Source organism: Entelurus aequoreus, linkage group LG13 (genome assembly GCF_033978785.1).
Source record: "Entelurus aequoreus isolate RoL-2023_Sb linkage group LG13, RoL_Eaeq_v1.1, whole genome shotgun sequence".
NCBI lineage: Eukaryota > Metazoa > Chordata > Actinopteri > Syngnathiformes > Syngnathidae > Entelurus > Entelurus aequoreus.
In genome coordinates this window covers 65,872,115-65,888,066 of record NC_084743.1, presented here as the reverse complement: position 1 = coordinate 65,888,066, position 15,952 = coordinate 65,872,115, and the positions used below count along the sequence as shown (strand labels likewise).

Below are 15,952 nucleotides of genomic sequence, written 5' to 3'. Positions count from 1 at the left end.
CATTCAAGTTTTTTAACATTTTCAAAAAAATTCCAAAATTTTGGGGAAATTCCCATTGAAATCAATGGAACATTCTTCAAAGTTCCACAACTCGCACATTTTTCATCTGATTCAAACTGTTCCAACTTCTAAATATTCAGCCTGTTTCGGTATTGTGTGCTCTACTTCGACAATTCGAAAAAAAAAGTTCCAGGATTTCCCATAATTCCTATTTTTTTTCCTTCATTTTCCCCATTCAAAATGAATTGTCCATTTTTCAAACTTCCACAATCCCCACATTTTTCAACCTATTCAAACTATGCCAACATTTACACATTCAATTCATTTAAACACCAAACCCATCCATCCATCCATCCATTTTCTACCGCTTATTCCCTTTGGGGTCGCGCGGGGCGCTGGAGCCTATCTCAGCTACAATCGGGCGGAAGGCGGGGTACACCCTGGACAAGTCGCCACCTCATCGCAGATTTCAACTCATTTAGACCATTCAAGTTTTTTTACCATTTTCAAAAAAAATCCTGCTTTACCCGAAATTCCCAATTTTGGGGGGAAATTCCCATTGAAATGGGACATATTTCAAAGTTCCACAACTCGCACATTTTTCATCTGATTGAAACTGTTCCAACTTCTAAATATTCAGCCTGTTTGGGTATTGTGTGCTCTACTTCGACAATTCGAAAAAAAAAGTTCCAGGATTTCCCATAATTCCTATTTTTTTTCCTTCATTTTCCCCATTCAAAATGAATTGCCCATTTTTCAAACATCCACAATCCCCACATTTTTCAACCTATTCAAACCATGCCAACATTAACACATTCAATTCATTTAAACACCAACCATTTCAACTCATTTAGACCATTCAAGTTTTTTACCATTTTCAAAAAAAATTCCCGCTTTACCCGAAATTCCCAATTTTTGGGGAAATTCCCATTGAAATGGGACATTCTTCAAAGTTCCACAATTACCACATTTTTCATCTGATTCAAACTGTTCCAACTTGAAAATATTCAGCCTGTTCAGGAATTTTGTGCTGTAATTCAACAATTAGTCATTTTGAAGTTCGACTTCAGCATTCCTTCAGGAATTGCTTCATCTAGTTTTTAAATGAACTCTCAAATTGAGTAACTGCAGGTGTTTGATAGTTTTTCCTATAAGATGTTTCATTTGAGCAGCTCGTGTATCATTTAAACACAACCCCTTGCATTATTCATCAATAGTTAGCATGCCGAGGGCTGCCTGAAATAAAAGCTGCATGCAGTATTAGGTTATTTGACTTCAAAATAGGAGAATCTGCATTTTATTGTTATCTACGTCTGTATTGTGTGTATTGTAAGTGTGATTTAAACAAGCCCTACATGAATTGAAACAAAGATTGGGGTTGAGATAGCTCGGACGTCCGTCGATAAATAACATTTGTGGCCGCTGTCCGCTCTGCAATTTTCCGGAGGTATGAGAAAACATTTCACCTCACTTGAAAATCAATATCCCGACAATTGCGGGAAGCCGAAGGCGTTCAGAGATGAGGATCTTTAAAAAGAAGGGAAGAAGTGGAGTCAATGGGTTTAATGCAAACGTCTGTCTTTGGAAAGCGTCAATAAAAGCCTACTGAGTGGTGATGCCGTGTTTGGTTTGTGTCCGCAGTCTTTGCTCTACAAGAGAGTCCACGAAGCTCAGTTCCGGTCCCACCTGGCTAATGAAATGATGAAGTACCACATGAAGGTAAATGGAACACTTATGCACACTCTTTGCTCTAAATCAGAAATGATTCTCAAACTGTCGCTACATCTAGTGGTACTTGGTTAAATATTCGAACTGTGTGGTCAAAAATATTAAAATAAAACCTCTGCCTTGTTTTTAATGGATACTTAGGCCTACGTCGCTACCGTACTTTAGTGTTGGTCATTATGGTGGTACTTGGTGAAAAAAAGTTTGCAGTAAATCATGCCTCGTGTCTGTGCTGCAGGTTTCAGAAGATGAGGTGTCCAAGGTGCTGGTCCTAGAGATCGAGCCCATTAAGAAGCTCCATCCGTGTTTCGCCGAGTTCACCTATCAGCCGCGCTCGCTGGCCGACGAAACCACGCCCATGGTAAGCCGGAGGGGAGGCTGGGGTTAAAGAGGCTCGATGACGAGCACGGCAGAAGAGATGAGCTCGCAGATTCGCGGCTAATGTAGGGATTGATTTTGTGGTGTGTGTCGACAGTGCGTCCTCAGCATGTTTGAAGACATGGGTTTCATCAACATCTACAAGATGGACCGGCAGACTCTCGCCAGGTGTGACGCTCACATATGGACTTCATACACCACATACAGGGCCAGCCTGAGTATAGTCGCTTATTATGTAAATACCATCACATGATTTACATGACAGTAATGCAAGGCGTGTCCAAACTTTTGATTTTTGGATATATTTTTTGTTAATGCTTCGGTACAGGGCAGACTACCGCATTTTTCGGACTATAAGGCGCACTTAAAGGCCTACTGAAACCCACTACTACCGACCACGCAGTCTGATAGTTTATATATCAATGATGAAATCTTAACATTGAAACACATGCCAATACGGCCGGGTTAACTTATAAAGTGCAATTTTAAAATTCCCGCCACACTTCCGGTTGAAAAACTCCTTTGGATATGATTTATGCGCGTGACGTCACAAAATCCACGGAAGTGGTTGGACCCCATCGAACCCGATACAGAAACCTCTTGTTTTCTTCGACAAAATTCCACAGTATTCTGGACATCTGTGTTGGTGAATCTTTTGCAATTTGTTTAATGAACAATGGAGGCTGCAAAGAAGAACGTTGTAGGTGGGATCGATCGGTGTATTAGCGGCTAAGTACAATACTTACAGCAACACAACAAGGACTACTTACTACGCCTAGCTGATGCTTGCCGCCAAACCCACGGATGAAGTCCTTCGTCGCGCCGTTGATCGCTGGAACGCAGGTGAGCACGGCTGTTGATGGGAAGATGAGGGCTGGCTGGCGTAGGTGGAGCGCTAATGTTTTTAGCATAGCTCTGTGAGGTCCCGTTGCTAAGTTGCTAAATTAGCCTTAGCGTCGTTAGCAACAGCATTGTTAAGCCTTACCAGGCTGAGAATTTTTAACCGTGTAGTTACATATCCATGGTTTAATAGTATTGTTGATCTTCTGTCTATCCTTCCAGTCAGGGATTTATTTATTTTGTTTCTATCTGCATTTGAGAACGATGCTATCACGTTAGCTCAGTTGCTAAGTGTGTCACCAATGTATTGTCGTGGAGATAAAAGTCACTTTAAATGTCCATTTCGCGTTCTCGACTCTCATTTTCAAGAGGATGTAGTATCCGAGGTGGTTTAAAATACAAATCCGTGATCCACAATAGAAAAAGGAGAGAGTGTGGAATCCAATGAGCCAGCTTGTACCTAAGTTACGGTCAGAGCGAAAAAAGATACGTCCATCACTGCCTCTCCAGTCCTTCACTGTAACGTTCCTCATCTACGAATCTTTCATCCTCGCTCAAATTAATGGGGTAATCGTCGCTTTGTCGCTCCGAATCTCTCTCGCTCCATTGTAAACAACGGGGAATTGTGAGGAATACTAGCTCCTGTGACGTCACGCTACTTCCGGTACAGGCAAGGCTTTTTTTATCAGCGAGCAAAAGTTGCAAACTTTATCGTCGATTTTCTCTACTAAATCCTTTCAGCAAAAATATGGCAATATCGCGAAATGATCAAGTATGACACACAGAATGGATCTGCTATTCCCGTTTAAATAAAAAAAATTCATTTCAGTAGACCTTTAAAATCCTTTCATTTTCTCACAACTCGACAGTGCGCCTCATAACCCCGTGCGCCTAATGTACGGAATAATTTTGATTGTGCTTACTGACCTCGAAGCTATTTTATTTGGTACATGGCGAAATGATAAGTGTGACCAGTAGATGGCCATCACACATAAGAGATACGTGTCGACTGCAATACGACTCAAGTAAACAACACCAAAATGTTATATGTTCCATTGAAAATATAGAACATTACACACTGGGCTCAAAAATCTATCAAAATGTTTTAGTACGACTTTGCTTGATGGATTGTTCTGTGCTTCAACATACGAGTATTATTATGGTGTGAGTATAAGGTAAGACATACTACCTGGCGTTTTGTTTCGCAATATTATGCAAAAGCAACTTTTCTTACCTGCTGATCTGTATTTGGGATCTGCATGAGTCCTGAAAATTTGCGTGCGTCCGCTTTTGTAGTCTGTCCAGGGAAATATGTCCCTGGACACATGAGGACTTTGAATATGACCAATGTATGATCCTGTAAAGACTTGGTATCTGATTGATACCCAAATTTGCGGTATCATCTAAAACTAATGCAAAGTATCCAAACAACATAAGAATATGTGATTATTACATTTTAACAGAAGTGTAGATAGAACGTGTTAAAAGAGAAATTAAGCAGATATTAACAATAAATGAACAAGTCGATTAACAATTCATTTTCTACCACTTGTCCTTAATAATGTTGACAAAATAATAGAATGGAGAAATGACACAATATGTTACTGCATATGCCAAATTAGGAGTCTTTGTTTGTTTACTTACTACTAAAAGACAAGTTGTCAAGTTGTTCACTATTTTATTTAAGAACAAACTTGCAATAAGGAATATATATTTAATGTACCGTAAGATTTTTTGTTAAAATAAAGCCAATAATGCAATTTTTTATGGTCCCCTTTTTCGTGAAAAGTACCGAAAAGTATTGAAATACATTTTGGTACCAAAATATTGGTATCAGGACAACATATATATATATATATATATATATATATATATATATATATATATATATATATATATATATATATATATATATATATATATATATATATATATATATATATATATATATATATATATATATATATATATATACACACATATATATATATATATAAGTTTGGACACATCTGCCCTACTCTGCACAGCTCAAAAATAAAAGTCCACTGCAGAGGGCGCTGGTTCTCAGGAGGATATATTAACTGTTAGAAAACACACATGTGCTTCTTTCCGCTGACTATACAGTTTATTGATTTCACTCTTTGGTGACTTTCCTTGGTGACAGGTTTTGCCTAATGGTGAAGAAAGGCTACAGGGACCCGCCCTACCACAACTGGATGCACGCATTCTCCGTCTCCCACTTCTGCTACCTGCTCTACAAAAACCTAGGGCTGTCCAACTACCTCGAGTGAGTCTGTAACCAGTAGAGTGGAAAAACAAGTTGCCTCTATATTGAAGTTATTATCACATATATATGATTTATGACATCGACAGACTTCCAAAGTTTGCGAATAAATAGATATGATCAAAATAGTATCAGTCTCACGGAAATTCCCGAGCCATTTTGAAAGATAATGAGGAAGCCACACACGTCATCGCGTGACGTAGAGGTAGGAACCGCAGATCCCTTCCCCATCAACAACAATGCAAATTGTGCCGACTTTGCGAGAGTCAACAACGATTACTTTGGGCAAAATTATGATCCAGAAACGTATATTGTTGATCTTGAAAATAAGGAGTTTTAGAAGCTCTGCTAAACAAATCCAGCTTTAGTGAAACACTATAGCATCATGTAGCAGTATTGCTAAGTGCTAAACAAGGAATACAAACTGCAAACATAATAAAATGATAGCTTACTGTATAATGTCTGCTCTCACTGTGATGACGACTGTTAGGATGTCCATAACTTCCCATTTAGATGAAGAATTATTCACGATGCACACAAAGGGTTAACAAGGAAGTCTCCCTGCAGACACTGTCTTCGGTTGTGTGTGTTTGTCTCCAACTGCGGGAAAAAATGTAATGTCACAGATGAACAAATTCTGGATTTATGGCTAAATCTTCCTAATATCCAGATGAGTGGCATGATTGATCATCTAAAACAGTGGTCCCCAACCTTTTTGTAGCTGCGGACCGGTCAACACTTGAAATTTGGCCCACGGACCGGGGGGGTGTATTTATTTTTATTTTTATTATTTATTTATTTTTCCATAAAGAAATACAATTAGGTGTGCTTACGGACTGTATCCCTGCAGACAGTATTGATCTATATTGATATATAATATATATATTGTGGTTTTTATGTTGATTTAATAAAAAATAAAAAAAATTAAAATTAAAATATATATATATATATATATATATATATTTTTTTTTTTTTTAAATTTCTTTTGCAGCCCGGTACCAATCGGTCCGCGGCCCGGTGGTTGGGGACCACTGATCTAAAAGCTTCGGAAGGCTACTTAGCTGTCTGTATCATTGCCGCTGGGGACGGCGTGGCGCGGTTGGGAACGTGGCCGTGCCAGCAACCTGAGGGTTCCTGGTTCGATCCCCAGCTTCTATCAACCTAGTCACGTCCGTTGTGTCCTTGAGCAAGACACTTCACCCTTGCTCCTGATGGCAGCTTCATCCCTCAGAGTGTGAATGTGTGTGTGAATATATGTGGAAATAGTGTCAAAGCGCTTTGAGTGCCTTGAAGGTAGAAAGGCGCTATACAAGTATAACCCATTTTACCATTTCCCACCGCGCCGCTAAGAAATAGTTTGTTTGCGTTAGCGCTTATAATAACAACATGGCTAATATTTGGTTAATATTCAGGTCACGATATGTGTAGAGAGTATTGTTGGCGAATTTTGGATGGTTATTTAGAGGGTTTTGTGGGCAAAATAGAAAGCCCCCATTGACTACATTGTTAGCTGACTTTTTTATGTATTTATTTATTTACGGCTTAGAATGCACAATAAAGCAAAACGTGTCCATGTCATTGAGATTGTGAATGATAGACAGCACATCTCTGTCTAATTTTCGCGTATTTCCAGTATGACTGATCTGATAACATGGTCAGAGTGCAGAGGCGTTCCCATTGTGACGTAAATCTTCGGAAATAGCGGAATTTTCAGAATGGCGGACTGAATTTTTGGCATTTTGTGACGTTTAAACTGTTTTTCCATACTTTGCGGATTGTAAATACGATTGGATATGGTTTAACGCAGTGTTTTTCAACCTTTTTTGAGCCAGGGCACACTTTTTGCGTTTAAAAAGATCCGGAGGCACACCACCAGCAGAAATCATTAAAAAATGAAACTCAATTGACAGTAAAAAGTAGTTGTCGCAATTGTTGGATATGACTTTAAACCATAACCAAGCATGCATCACTATAGCTCTTGTCTCAAAGTAGGTGTACTGTCACCACCTGTCACATCACGGCGTGACTTATTTTGAGTTTTTTGCTGTTTTTAATTCTTGTCTTGCGCTCCCATTTTGGTGGCTTTTTCTCTTTTTTTAGTATTTTCTTGTAGCAGTTTCATGTCTTCCTTTGAGCGATATTTCCCGCATCTACTTTGTTTTTAGCAATCAAGAATCTTTGTGGGTACGTTGTTGATTGTCATGTCATGTTCGGATGTACATTGTGGACGCTGTCTTTGCTCCACCGCAAGTCTTTGCTGTCGTCCAGCGTTCTGTTTTCGTTTACATTGTAGCCAGTTCAGTTTTAGTTTTGTTCTGCATAGCCTTCCCTAAGCTTCAATGCCTTTTCTTAGGGGCACTCGCCTTTTGTTTTTTTTTTGGTTTAAGCATTAGGTACCTTTTTACCTGCGCGCTGCCTCCCGCTGTTCCCGACATCTACAAAGCAATTAGCTACCAGCTGCCACCTACTGATATGGACGAGTATTACACGGTTACTCTGCCGAGGTCTAGACAGCACCGACACTCAACAATAACACATAATTAGTAGACTATAATTACTGGTTTGCAAAAAATATTTTTAACCCAAATAGGTGAAATTAGATAATCACAGTGGTTAAAAAACACTGGTTTAACGGATACAATGAAACACAATTAAGAATATAAAGACAACTTGTTTTTCCACTCTACTGGTACTTTTAATACCTTGACAACAATGGCGTATTCCTGCGTTGCTAATGACCTCATTTCCCCTGCTCTCTTGAAGGGACATAGAGATTTTAGCTCTCTTCGTGTCCTGCCTGTGCCATGACCTGGACCACCGTGGCACCAACAACTCTTTCCAAGTGGCCTCGGTGAGAGCTTTCGGAGTATTATGTCGGGTAGAGCGAGGAATGAGGCATGTAGTGCGGTGGGATTGTGTCTCGCCTCCACGGGACACAGAACGCCATTGTGATTGGAAGAATGTTTGTCTGTTACGCTCTCGTCATGCACGAGCCTCCAGCGTGGCTTTGCTATTTCGAGAGTCGTCCTAAAAGAGGCACGAGAAGTTCAATGAAAGACGCGGGCTTTTTGTGTGTGTGTGTGTGTGTGTGTGTGTGTGTGTGTGTGTGTGTGTGTGTGTGTGTGTTGGGGGAGGGGGATTGGGGGTCTTGCTGCTTTTTTTTAATCAATGCAACGTGTGTGATGACGGGATGGTGTTTCATTTGTTGACTGCCTCTGTTTTCAGCAATCTGTGCTGGCTGCTCTCTACAGCTCAGAGGGATCCGTGATGGAGGTAAATGCGCAGATAGTTAGCAATTTTGTGCAGAATTACAATTGGATGCCACATAAATTTGTCTTGAGGTGGCAAACGATCGCAATTCAAATTGGAACTGAAGGAAGTAGAATTGATATTCAGTGAAATTCAATGTTGATTATGTTGGTATATTATAGAATCAGGCTTTACAGTATATTACTGATGTTACTATGAACTACAGGTGCACATTACATTTTAAACTAGAAAAGCCCTCGTCAGGCCCTACATCCCAATAATAAATAAAAAAAGTATTAAATCCAAAATATGATCTAGATCAGTGGTCCCCAACCACCGGTCCGGGCCGCAGAGAAACATGAAATAATTTATAAACGACTGAAATTTCTCCTACTTAACTTTGGCCTGTCTCACTAGACACACCAACAAGCCTGTTTATAAATGTTCATTAAAACTCCTCATAGGAAGTTGTTATAACTTTGTGACATGCACATTAATGAACATATGATGAGCACATTAATGAGCATCTCATTGCAAAGAAACACTCATTTCAGCGTCATAGTCAGTTGTATTTTTCATGCACTTATTTTTTGCTGTATTTATCTGGCACACGCGGAAAGCCGCTCCCTGAAAATAAGGCCTACATTAAACCGGTCCGTGGTGCAAAAAAGGTTTAAGTGTGATCCAGATCACACTTAAAATGTAATTATGTGTTTCTTATCCAATTTCTGACATTTCCTGAATGTATAATCAAAAATGTGCCAATAACTTTTTGAGCTTTAGCGGAATTTCATGAACTGAGTGAACCCTCTTGTCAGTCATCCACCCTTTTTTGCCTCTGTGAGTGAAGGCGAGGCCACACACAGAATTTGAAGCTTGTAACGTCATCGTAAATTACCGTAGTAAAAATTAACCGGATCGAGCCCAAAATTGTATTACCTGTTCGTCATCCCATTTCTGACATTTCCTATAAAATGTCATCAAAATGTGTCCATACATTTTTGAGCAATCTATAGCGAAATTCAAGAAACTGAGTGAACCTTCTTGTCAGTTATCTGCCCTTTTTTGCCTTTGTGAGTGAAGGCGAGGCCACAAGCATACACAAACAGAATTTGAGGCTTGTAACGTAATCGTAAATTACCGTAGTAAAAATTTGCTGAATCGAGCCCAAAATTCTCATCCCATTTCTGACATTTGCTATAAAAAATTGTCAAAATGTGTCCATAACTTTTTGAGCAATCTATAGCGAACTTCAAGACAAAGTGAACCCTCTTGTCAGTCATCCATCCTTACCGTAGTAAAAATGATCTGAATCGAGCCCAAAATTGTTATTACCTGTTTGTCATCCCATTTCTGACATTTCCTAAAAAAAATGTCTTAAAAATGTGTCCATAACTTTTTGAGCAATCTATAGTGAAATTCAGGAAATTGAGTGAACCCTCTTGTCAGTCATCCACTTTCATTGTCTGTATGGGTGGAGGTGGGGACACAGGCATACTACACACACAGAAGTTTAAGCTCATAGGGCAGAGGTGTCACCCTTAAAATGTAATCACGTTTTTCTTATCCGATTTCTGACATTTCCTGAATGTATAATCAAAAATGTGCCAGTAAGTTTTTGAGCTTTAGCGGAATTAAATGAACTGAGTGAACCCTCTTGTCAGTCATCCGCCCTTTTTTGCCTCTGTGAGTCAAGGCGAGGCCACACACAGAATTTGAAGCTTGTAACGTCATCGTAAATTACCGTAGTAAAAATTAACCGGATCGAGCCCAAAATTGTATTACCTGTTCGTCATCCCATTTCTGACATTTCCTAAAAAATGGCATCAAAATGTGTCCATAAGTTTTTGAGCAATCTATAGCGAAATTCAAGAAACTGAGTGAACCTTCTTGTCAGTTATCCGCCCTTTTTTGCCTTTGTGAGTGAAGGCGAGGCCACAAGCATACACAAACAGAATTTGAGGCTTGTAACGTGATCGTAAATTACCGTAGTAAAAATTTTCTGAATGGAGCCCAAAGTTGTCATCCCATTTCTGACATTTCCTATAAAAAATTGTCAAAATGTGTCCATAACTTTTTTAGCAATCTATAGCGAACTTCAAGACTGAGTGAACCCTCTTGTCAGTCATCCATCCTTACCGTAGTAAAAATGATCTGAATCGAGCCCAAAATTATTACCTGTTTGTCATCCCATTTCTGACATTTCCTAAAAAAAATGTCTTAAAAATGTGTCCATAACTTTTTGAACAATCTATAGTGAAATTCAGGAAATTGAGTGAACCCTCTTGTCAGTCATCCACTTTCATTGTCTGTATGGGTGGAGGTGGGGACACAGGCATACTACACACACAGAAGTTTAAGCTCATAGGGCAGAGGTGTCACCCTTAAAATGTAATCACGTTTTTCTTATCCGATTTCTGACATTTCCTGAATGTATAATCAAAAATGTGCCAATAATTTTTTGAGCTTTAGCGGAATTAAATGAACTGAGTGAACCCTCTTGTCAGTCATCCACCCTTTTTTGCCTCTGTGAGTGAAGGCGAGGCCACACACAGAATTTGAAGCGTGTAACGTCATCGTAAATTACCGTAGTAAAAATTATCTGGATCGAGCCCAAAATTGTATTACCTGTTCGTCATCCCATTTCTGACATTTCCTAAAAAATGGCATCAAAGTGTGTCCATAAGTTTTTGAGCAATCTATAGCGAAATTCAAGAAACTGAGTGAACCTTCTTGTCAGTTATCCGCCCTTTTTTGCCTTTGTGGGTGAAGGCAAAGCCACAAGCATACACAAACAGAATTTGAAGCTTGTAACGTAATCGTAAATTACCGTAGTAAAAATTTTCTGAATCGAGCCCAAAGTTGTCATCCCATTTCTGACATTTCCTGTAAAAAATTGTCAAAATGTGTCCATAACTTTTTGAGCAATCTATAGCGAACTTCAAGACTGAGTGAACCCTCTTGTCAGTCATCCATCCTTACCGTAGTAAAAATGATCTGAATCGAGCCCAAAATTATTACCTGTTCGTCATCCCATTTCTGACATTTCCTAAAAAAAATGTCTTAAAAATGTGTCCATAACTTTTTGAACAATCTATAGCGAAATTCAAGAAACTGAGTGAACCCTCTTGTCAGTCATCCACTTTCATTGTCTGTATGGGTGGAGGTGGGGACACAGGCATACTAAACACACAGAAGTCTAAGCTCAGTTTCTTATCCAATTTCTGACATTTCCTGAATGTATAATCAAAATATGCCAGTAACTTTTCGAGCTTTAGCGGAATTAAATGATCTGAGTGAACCCTCTTGTCAGTCATCCACCCTTTTTTGCCCTTGTGGGTGAAGGTGAGGCCACGAGCATACACACACAGAATTTGAAGATTGTAACGGAATCGTAAATTACCGTAGTAAACGTTATCTGGATCGAGCCCAAAATTGTTATTGACTGTTTGTCATCCCATTTCTGACATTTCCTAAAAAATGTCATCAAATTGTGTCCATAACTTTTTAAGCAATCTATAACGGAATTCAAGTCAGTCATCCACTCTCATTGTCTCTATGGGTGGAGGCGGGGAGACAGGCATACACACATAGAAGTTCAAAATGTACCCATAACTTTTTGAGCTATCTATAGCGGAATGATATCAACTGAGCGAACCCTCTTTTCAGTCATCCACTCTCCTAGTCTCCGCGGTTGGAGGCGGGGCCTAGAAGCATACGTACAAACAGAAGTTTGAAGCTCGTAACATAATCGTAACGTAGCTTAATGATCCGGATCAGACCCAAAATGTAATTCCTGAAAGTTTTATCGGAATGTGCCCGTAACTTTTTGAGCTATCGATAGCAAAATGGAAGGAACTAAGTGAACCCTCTTGTCAGTCATCGACTCGCTTTGTCTCTGTGGGTGGAGGCGGGATAATTGGAAACTACCACACAAAAAAAACTATCCGGATCTGACCCAAAATGTAATCACTTGTTCCTTATTCCATTTCTGACATTTCCTGGAGTTGAATCAAAATCTGCCCATCATTTTTTTGGAACAAAAACAGATTGCATAACCTCCCGGTAATTACTGCAAATGTTTTTAACTGACAAAAAGAATAAAAGCATCTTCCATAAAACTGATCATTGGGTGAAGGCGTTCATCCAAATGTTATTCCGCTCCATTTTTCATCTATTTATTCTTCTTCTTCTTCTTCGGTGGTCCATTACTCTGATTGACACCGTTCAAACGTCAAAACGTTCAGCGCATTCAGGACATGTGTGCTCTTTCATCAAACCTTCCCTAAAATTACCATATTTACTGTCATTCATTATTTTCCAGTAATTTCACCCTTTTTATTCTATCTGCTTCTTCTTGCACGTCCTTCATCCAATTTTAACCGTTCCCACAAGTCAAATGTTTGTCTTAGTCTAAGCTATCCGTCTATCAAAACCGACAACATTCCCAGCTTTTCCTTCAGCGGTGATTTTTCAAATCATTGGACAATACAATTGGTAGTCAGCCCACCACTCTCACTTACATTTGCCTTTTTTACCTCCCTGAAAATAACCTTGAACGCAAGTAAATGTTCAACACTATCGGAAAATATGTTTGTTGTGGTAAACAAACATTTATTGAGTCTGAGATTAGGCCAAATGCAATACCTTGGCCGAAATGCATTCTGGGTAATGATATCATTTGACCTGTTGCAGTTTTTTTTTTGATTGATTGAGACTTTTATTAGTAGATTGCACAGTACAGTACATATTCCGTACAATTGACCACTAAATGGTAACACCCCAATTAGTTTTTCAACTTGTTTAAGTCGGGGTCCACTTACTTGGGTACTCCGTGGCTGCATTCTCTATATTTCAGTAGTTAATTTTATGATTTTCACATGTTTTCGTTTGGTAAGATTTTATAGTCTCCTTAGACCTATTATGTTTAAGTAGATTGAATTTGCACCTATATATAATACCACAGTAATAGCTTTGTATAGCAATTTGAGAGTATTGATGGTACCTATTGATCATTAATGGTTTAGCCACAAAATAACATGTGGTACAACCTACGTCTGGAGACTACTATATGATTATTACAAGCAATGGTATATAGCCAGGGATGTTTATAGTAAACAAGTAATTGTTTCATAGAATTAGGTAACATATTTCATTGTAATAAAAACTTTGCTTTATCCCCAAAATTAACTGAAAACATAGTACTGTTGCAGCATTGAATTCTGGGTAGACACGTGTTATCTTCAATGGTTGAATAGCTCCCTTTAACAATCAAATTTGATAATAATTTTGGGAAACTGATTGATTGATTGATTGAAACTTTTATTAGTAGATTGCACAGTACAGTACATATTCCGTACAATTGACCACTAAATGGTAACACCCGAATAAGTTTTTCAACTTGTTTAAGTCGGGGTCCACGTTAATCAATTCATGGTAAACTAAGCTGTTTGGTCCAAGCAGATAACACCCATATATCATTATTACCCATCTGAGTAATTTTGGTTCGAATCCTGGAATCGACCAGAAGAACAAATCTTTGTTTCTGTCAATTTTACATCTTTGAGTAAAATAATGTATTTATTATTATTATACTTTTAGAGAGTAGTGTGCACAACAAGGAGAGCGAGTTCTTGGTTTCTTATGTAGGTTTATTGTTAGGCAGTTTCATTAACGTCCTCCCAGCGCGGTACCAACACACAACAACAGCAGTCACGTTTAGTCTACCGTAAAGTAGTTCGTCTGCAGTAAACAGCAATGTTGTGACACTCTTAAACAGGACAATACTGCCATCTATTGGATAGCCTGCAGAACACTGAAATTCAAGTATTTTATTTATATGTATAATAAAAAATTTAAAAAAAAAAAATATATATATATATATATATATATATATATATATATATATATATATATATATATAGCTAGAATTCACTTAAAGTCAAATATTTCATACATATATATATATATATATATATATATATATATATATATATATATATATATATATATATATATATATATATATATATATTATATATATATATGAAATACTTGATTTGGTGAATTCTAGCTGTAAATATACTCTCTTCTTAACCACGCCCTTAGCCACGCCCCAACCACGCTCCCCACCCCAAACACCCCCCCCCCCCCCCCCCCACCTCCTGATATCCTGATACACCTAACTGTTTCTACCATTCATTCTACATTCCACTGGCATTTCAGTTGAGTTTCAGCTCTTCCAATTTTCAAAGCATTCGTACTGTTTATTCAAACTTTTTTCTAAATTATTTCTAGAGTCCTTCAGCTTTTAAATTTCATATTTAGCAATGATTGGGGCGTTCACATTTTATTCCTGCTGGAATTGCATAAACTCCAGAATACGTTAAATGTATTCAAGTATTAATAATACAATAAGAAGTTGGGTTTAATCTTAGTGTGTGTAAAGTGTTTTTAATATTAACATTTTGTTGAAGGTGACCAATGCTTCATTTTACTTGGCTTTAAGGAATGTCTGAATTGCAATGAATGAAATTTCTTTCCCTGTTTGAAATTCCAAATTCAGAACTTTGCCCAAGCCTGTTAGTTCACAGTGTGAGTTGCATGTTTTATTATTGTTTTACTGTTAACTACAGCTACTTGTGCTTTGTCGTTTTGCACTAATATGATTATAAAAAAAATTAATGTATGGTATTTAATATATTTAAAAATCATTCTTATTTAAGTTTTTGATTACTGGAAATAATTGAAATCCCTAACAAATCTGGAGTGTACTGTGTTCGGATTGTAGGTACAGCGGCTTATTGTGTACAATTTACGACAAAAAAAATAAGCCTAAATTTTCTGCAGCGTTGGTTATGCTGTGTTTATATTTATTTCTATTTCTATTGCACCACGACTCAGCAGTTTCGTAATCATACTCTGCCTATTTCAGAGACATCATTTTGCTCAGGCCATCGCCATTTTGAACACTCAAGGCTGCAACATTTTTGAGAAGTTCTCCAGAAAGGTTACATATATTTATGAAATATTTACATTAATATACTTGGCCCTTGCCACTTGTTTTAAACGTATTTGTCGTATTCTGCTGCCTTTAGGATTACCAGCGCATGCTAGATTTGATGAGGGACATCATTCTGGCTACAGACCTGGCTCACCACCTTCGCATATTCAAGGACTTGCAAAAGATGTCTGATGGTGAGTATCAGACCAAAGACATCGTATATATCATATTATATATATATATATATATATATATATATATATATATATATATATATATATATATATATATATATATATATATATATATATATATATATATATATATATATATATATATATATATATATATATATATATATATATATGTGTATATATATATATATATATATATATATATATATGTATATATGTATATATATATATATATATATATATATATATATATATATATATATATATATATATATATAT

At 37.6% G+C, this 15,952-nt stretch overlaps 1 protein-coding gene across 2 annotated transcripts in view; it reads left to right on the top strand.

The window, feature by feature from the left end:
- Positions 1–15,952, top strand: part of LOC133663603 (cGMP-dependent 3',5'-cyclic phosphodiesterase) — a 460,149-nt gene that overhangs the window by 425,377 nt on the left and 18,820 nt on the right. For both annotated transcript variants that reach the window (XM_062068196.1, XM_062068195.1), the window contains exons 20-27: positions 1,642–1,719; positions 1,964–2,086; positions 2,201–2,271; positions 5,108–5,230; positions 7,991–8,078; positions 8,453–8,500; positions 15,411–15,485; positions 15,574–15,673. In XM_062068196.1, the coding sequence (XP_061924180.1) occupies positions 1,642–1,719; positions 1,964–2,086; positions 2,201–2,271; positions 5,108–5,230; positions 7,991–8,078; positions 8,453–8,500; positions 15,411–15,485; positions 15,574–15,673 (706 nt within the window). The remainder of the gene's footprint in view (positions 1–1,641; positions 1,720–1,963; positions 2,087–2,200; positions 2,272–5,107; positions 5,231–7,990; positions 8,079–8,452; positions 8,501–15,410; positions 15,486–15,573; positions 15,674–15,952) is intronic.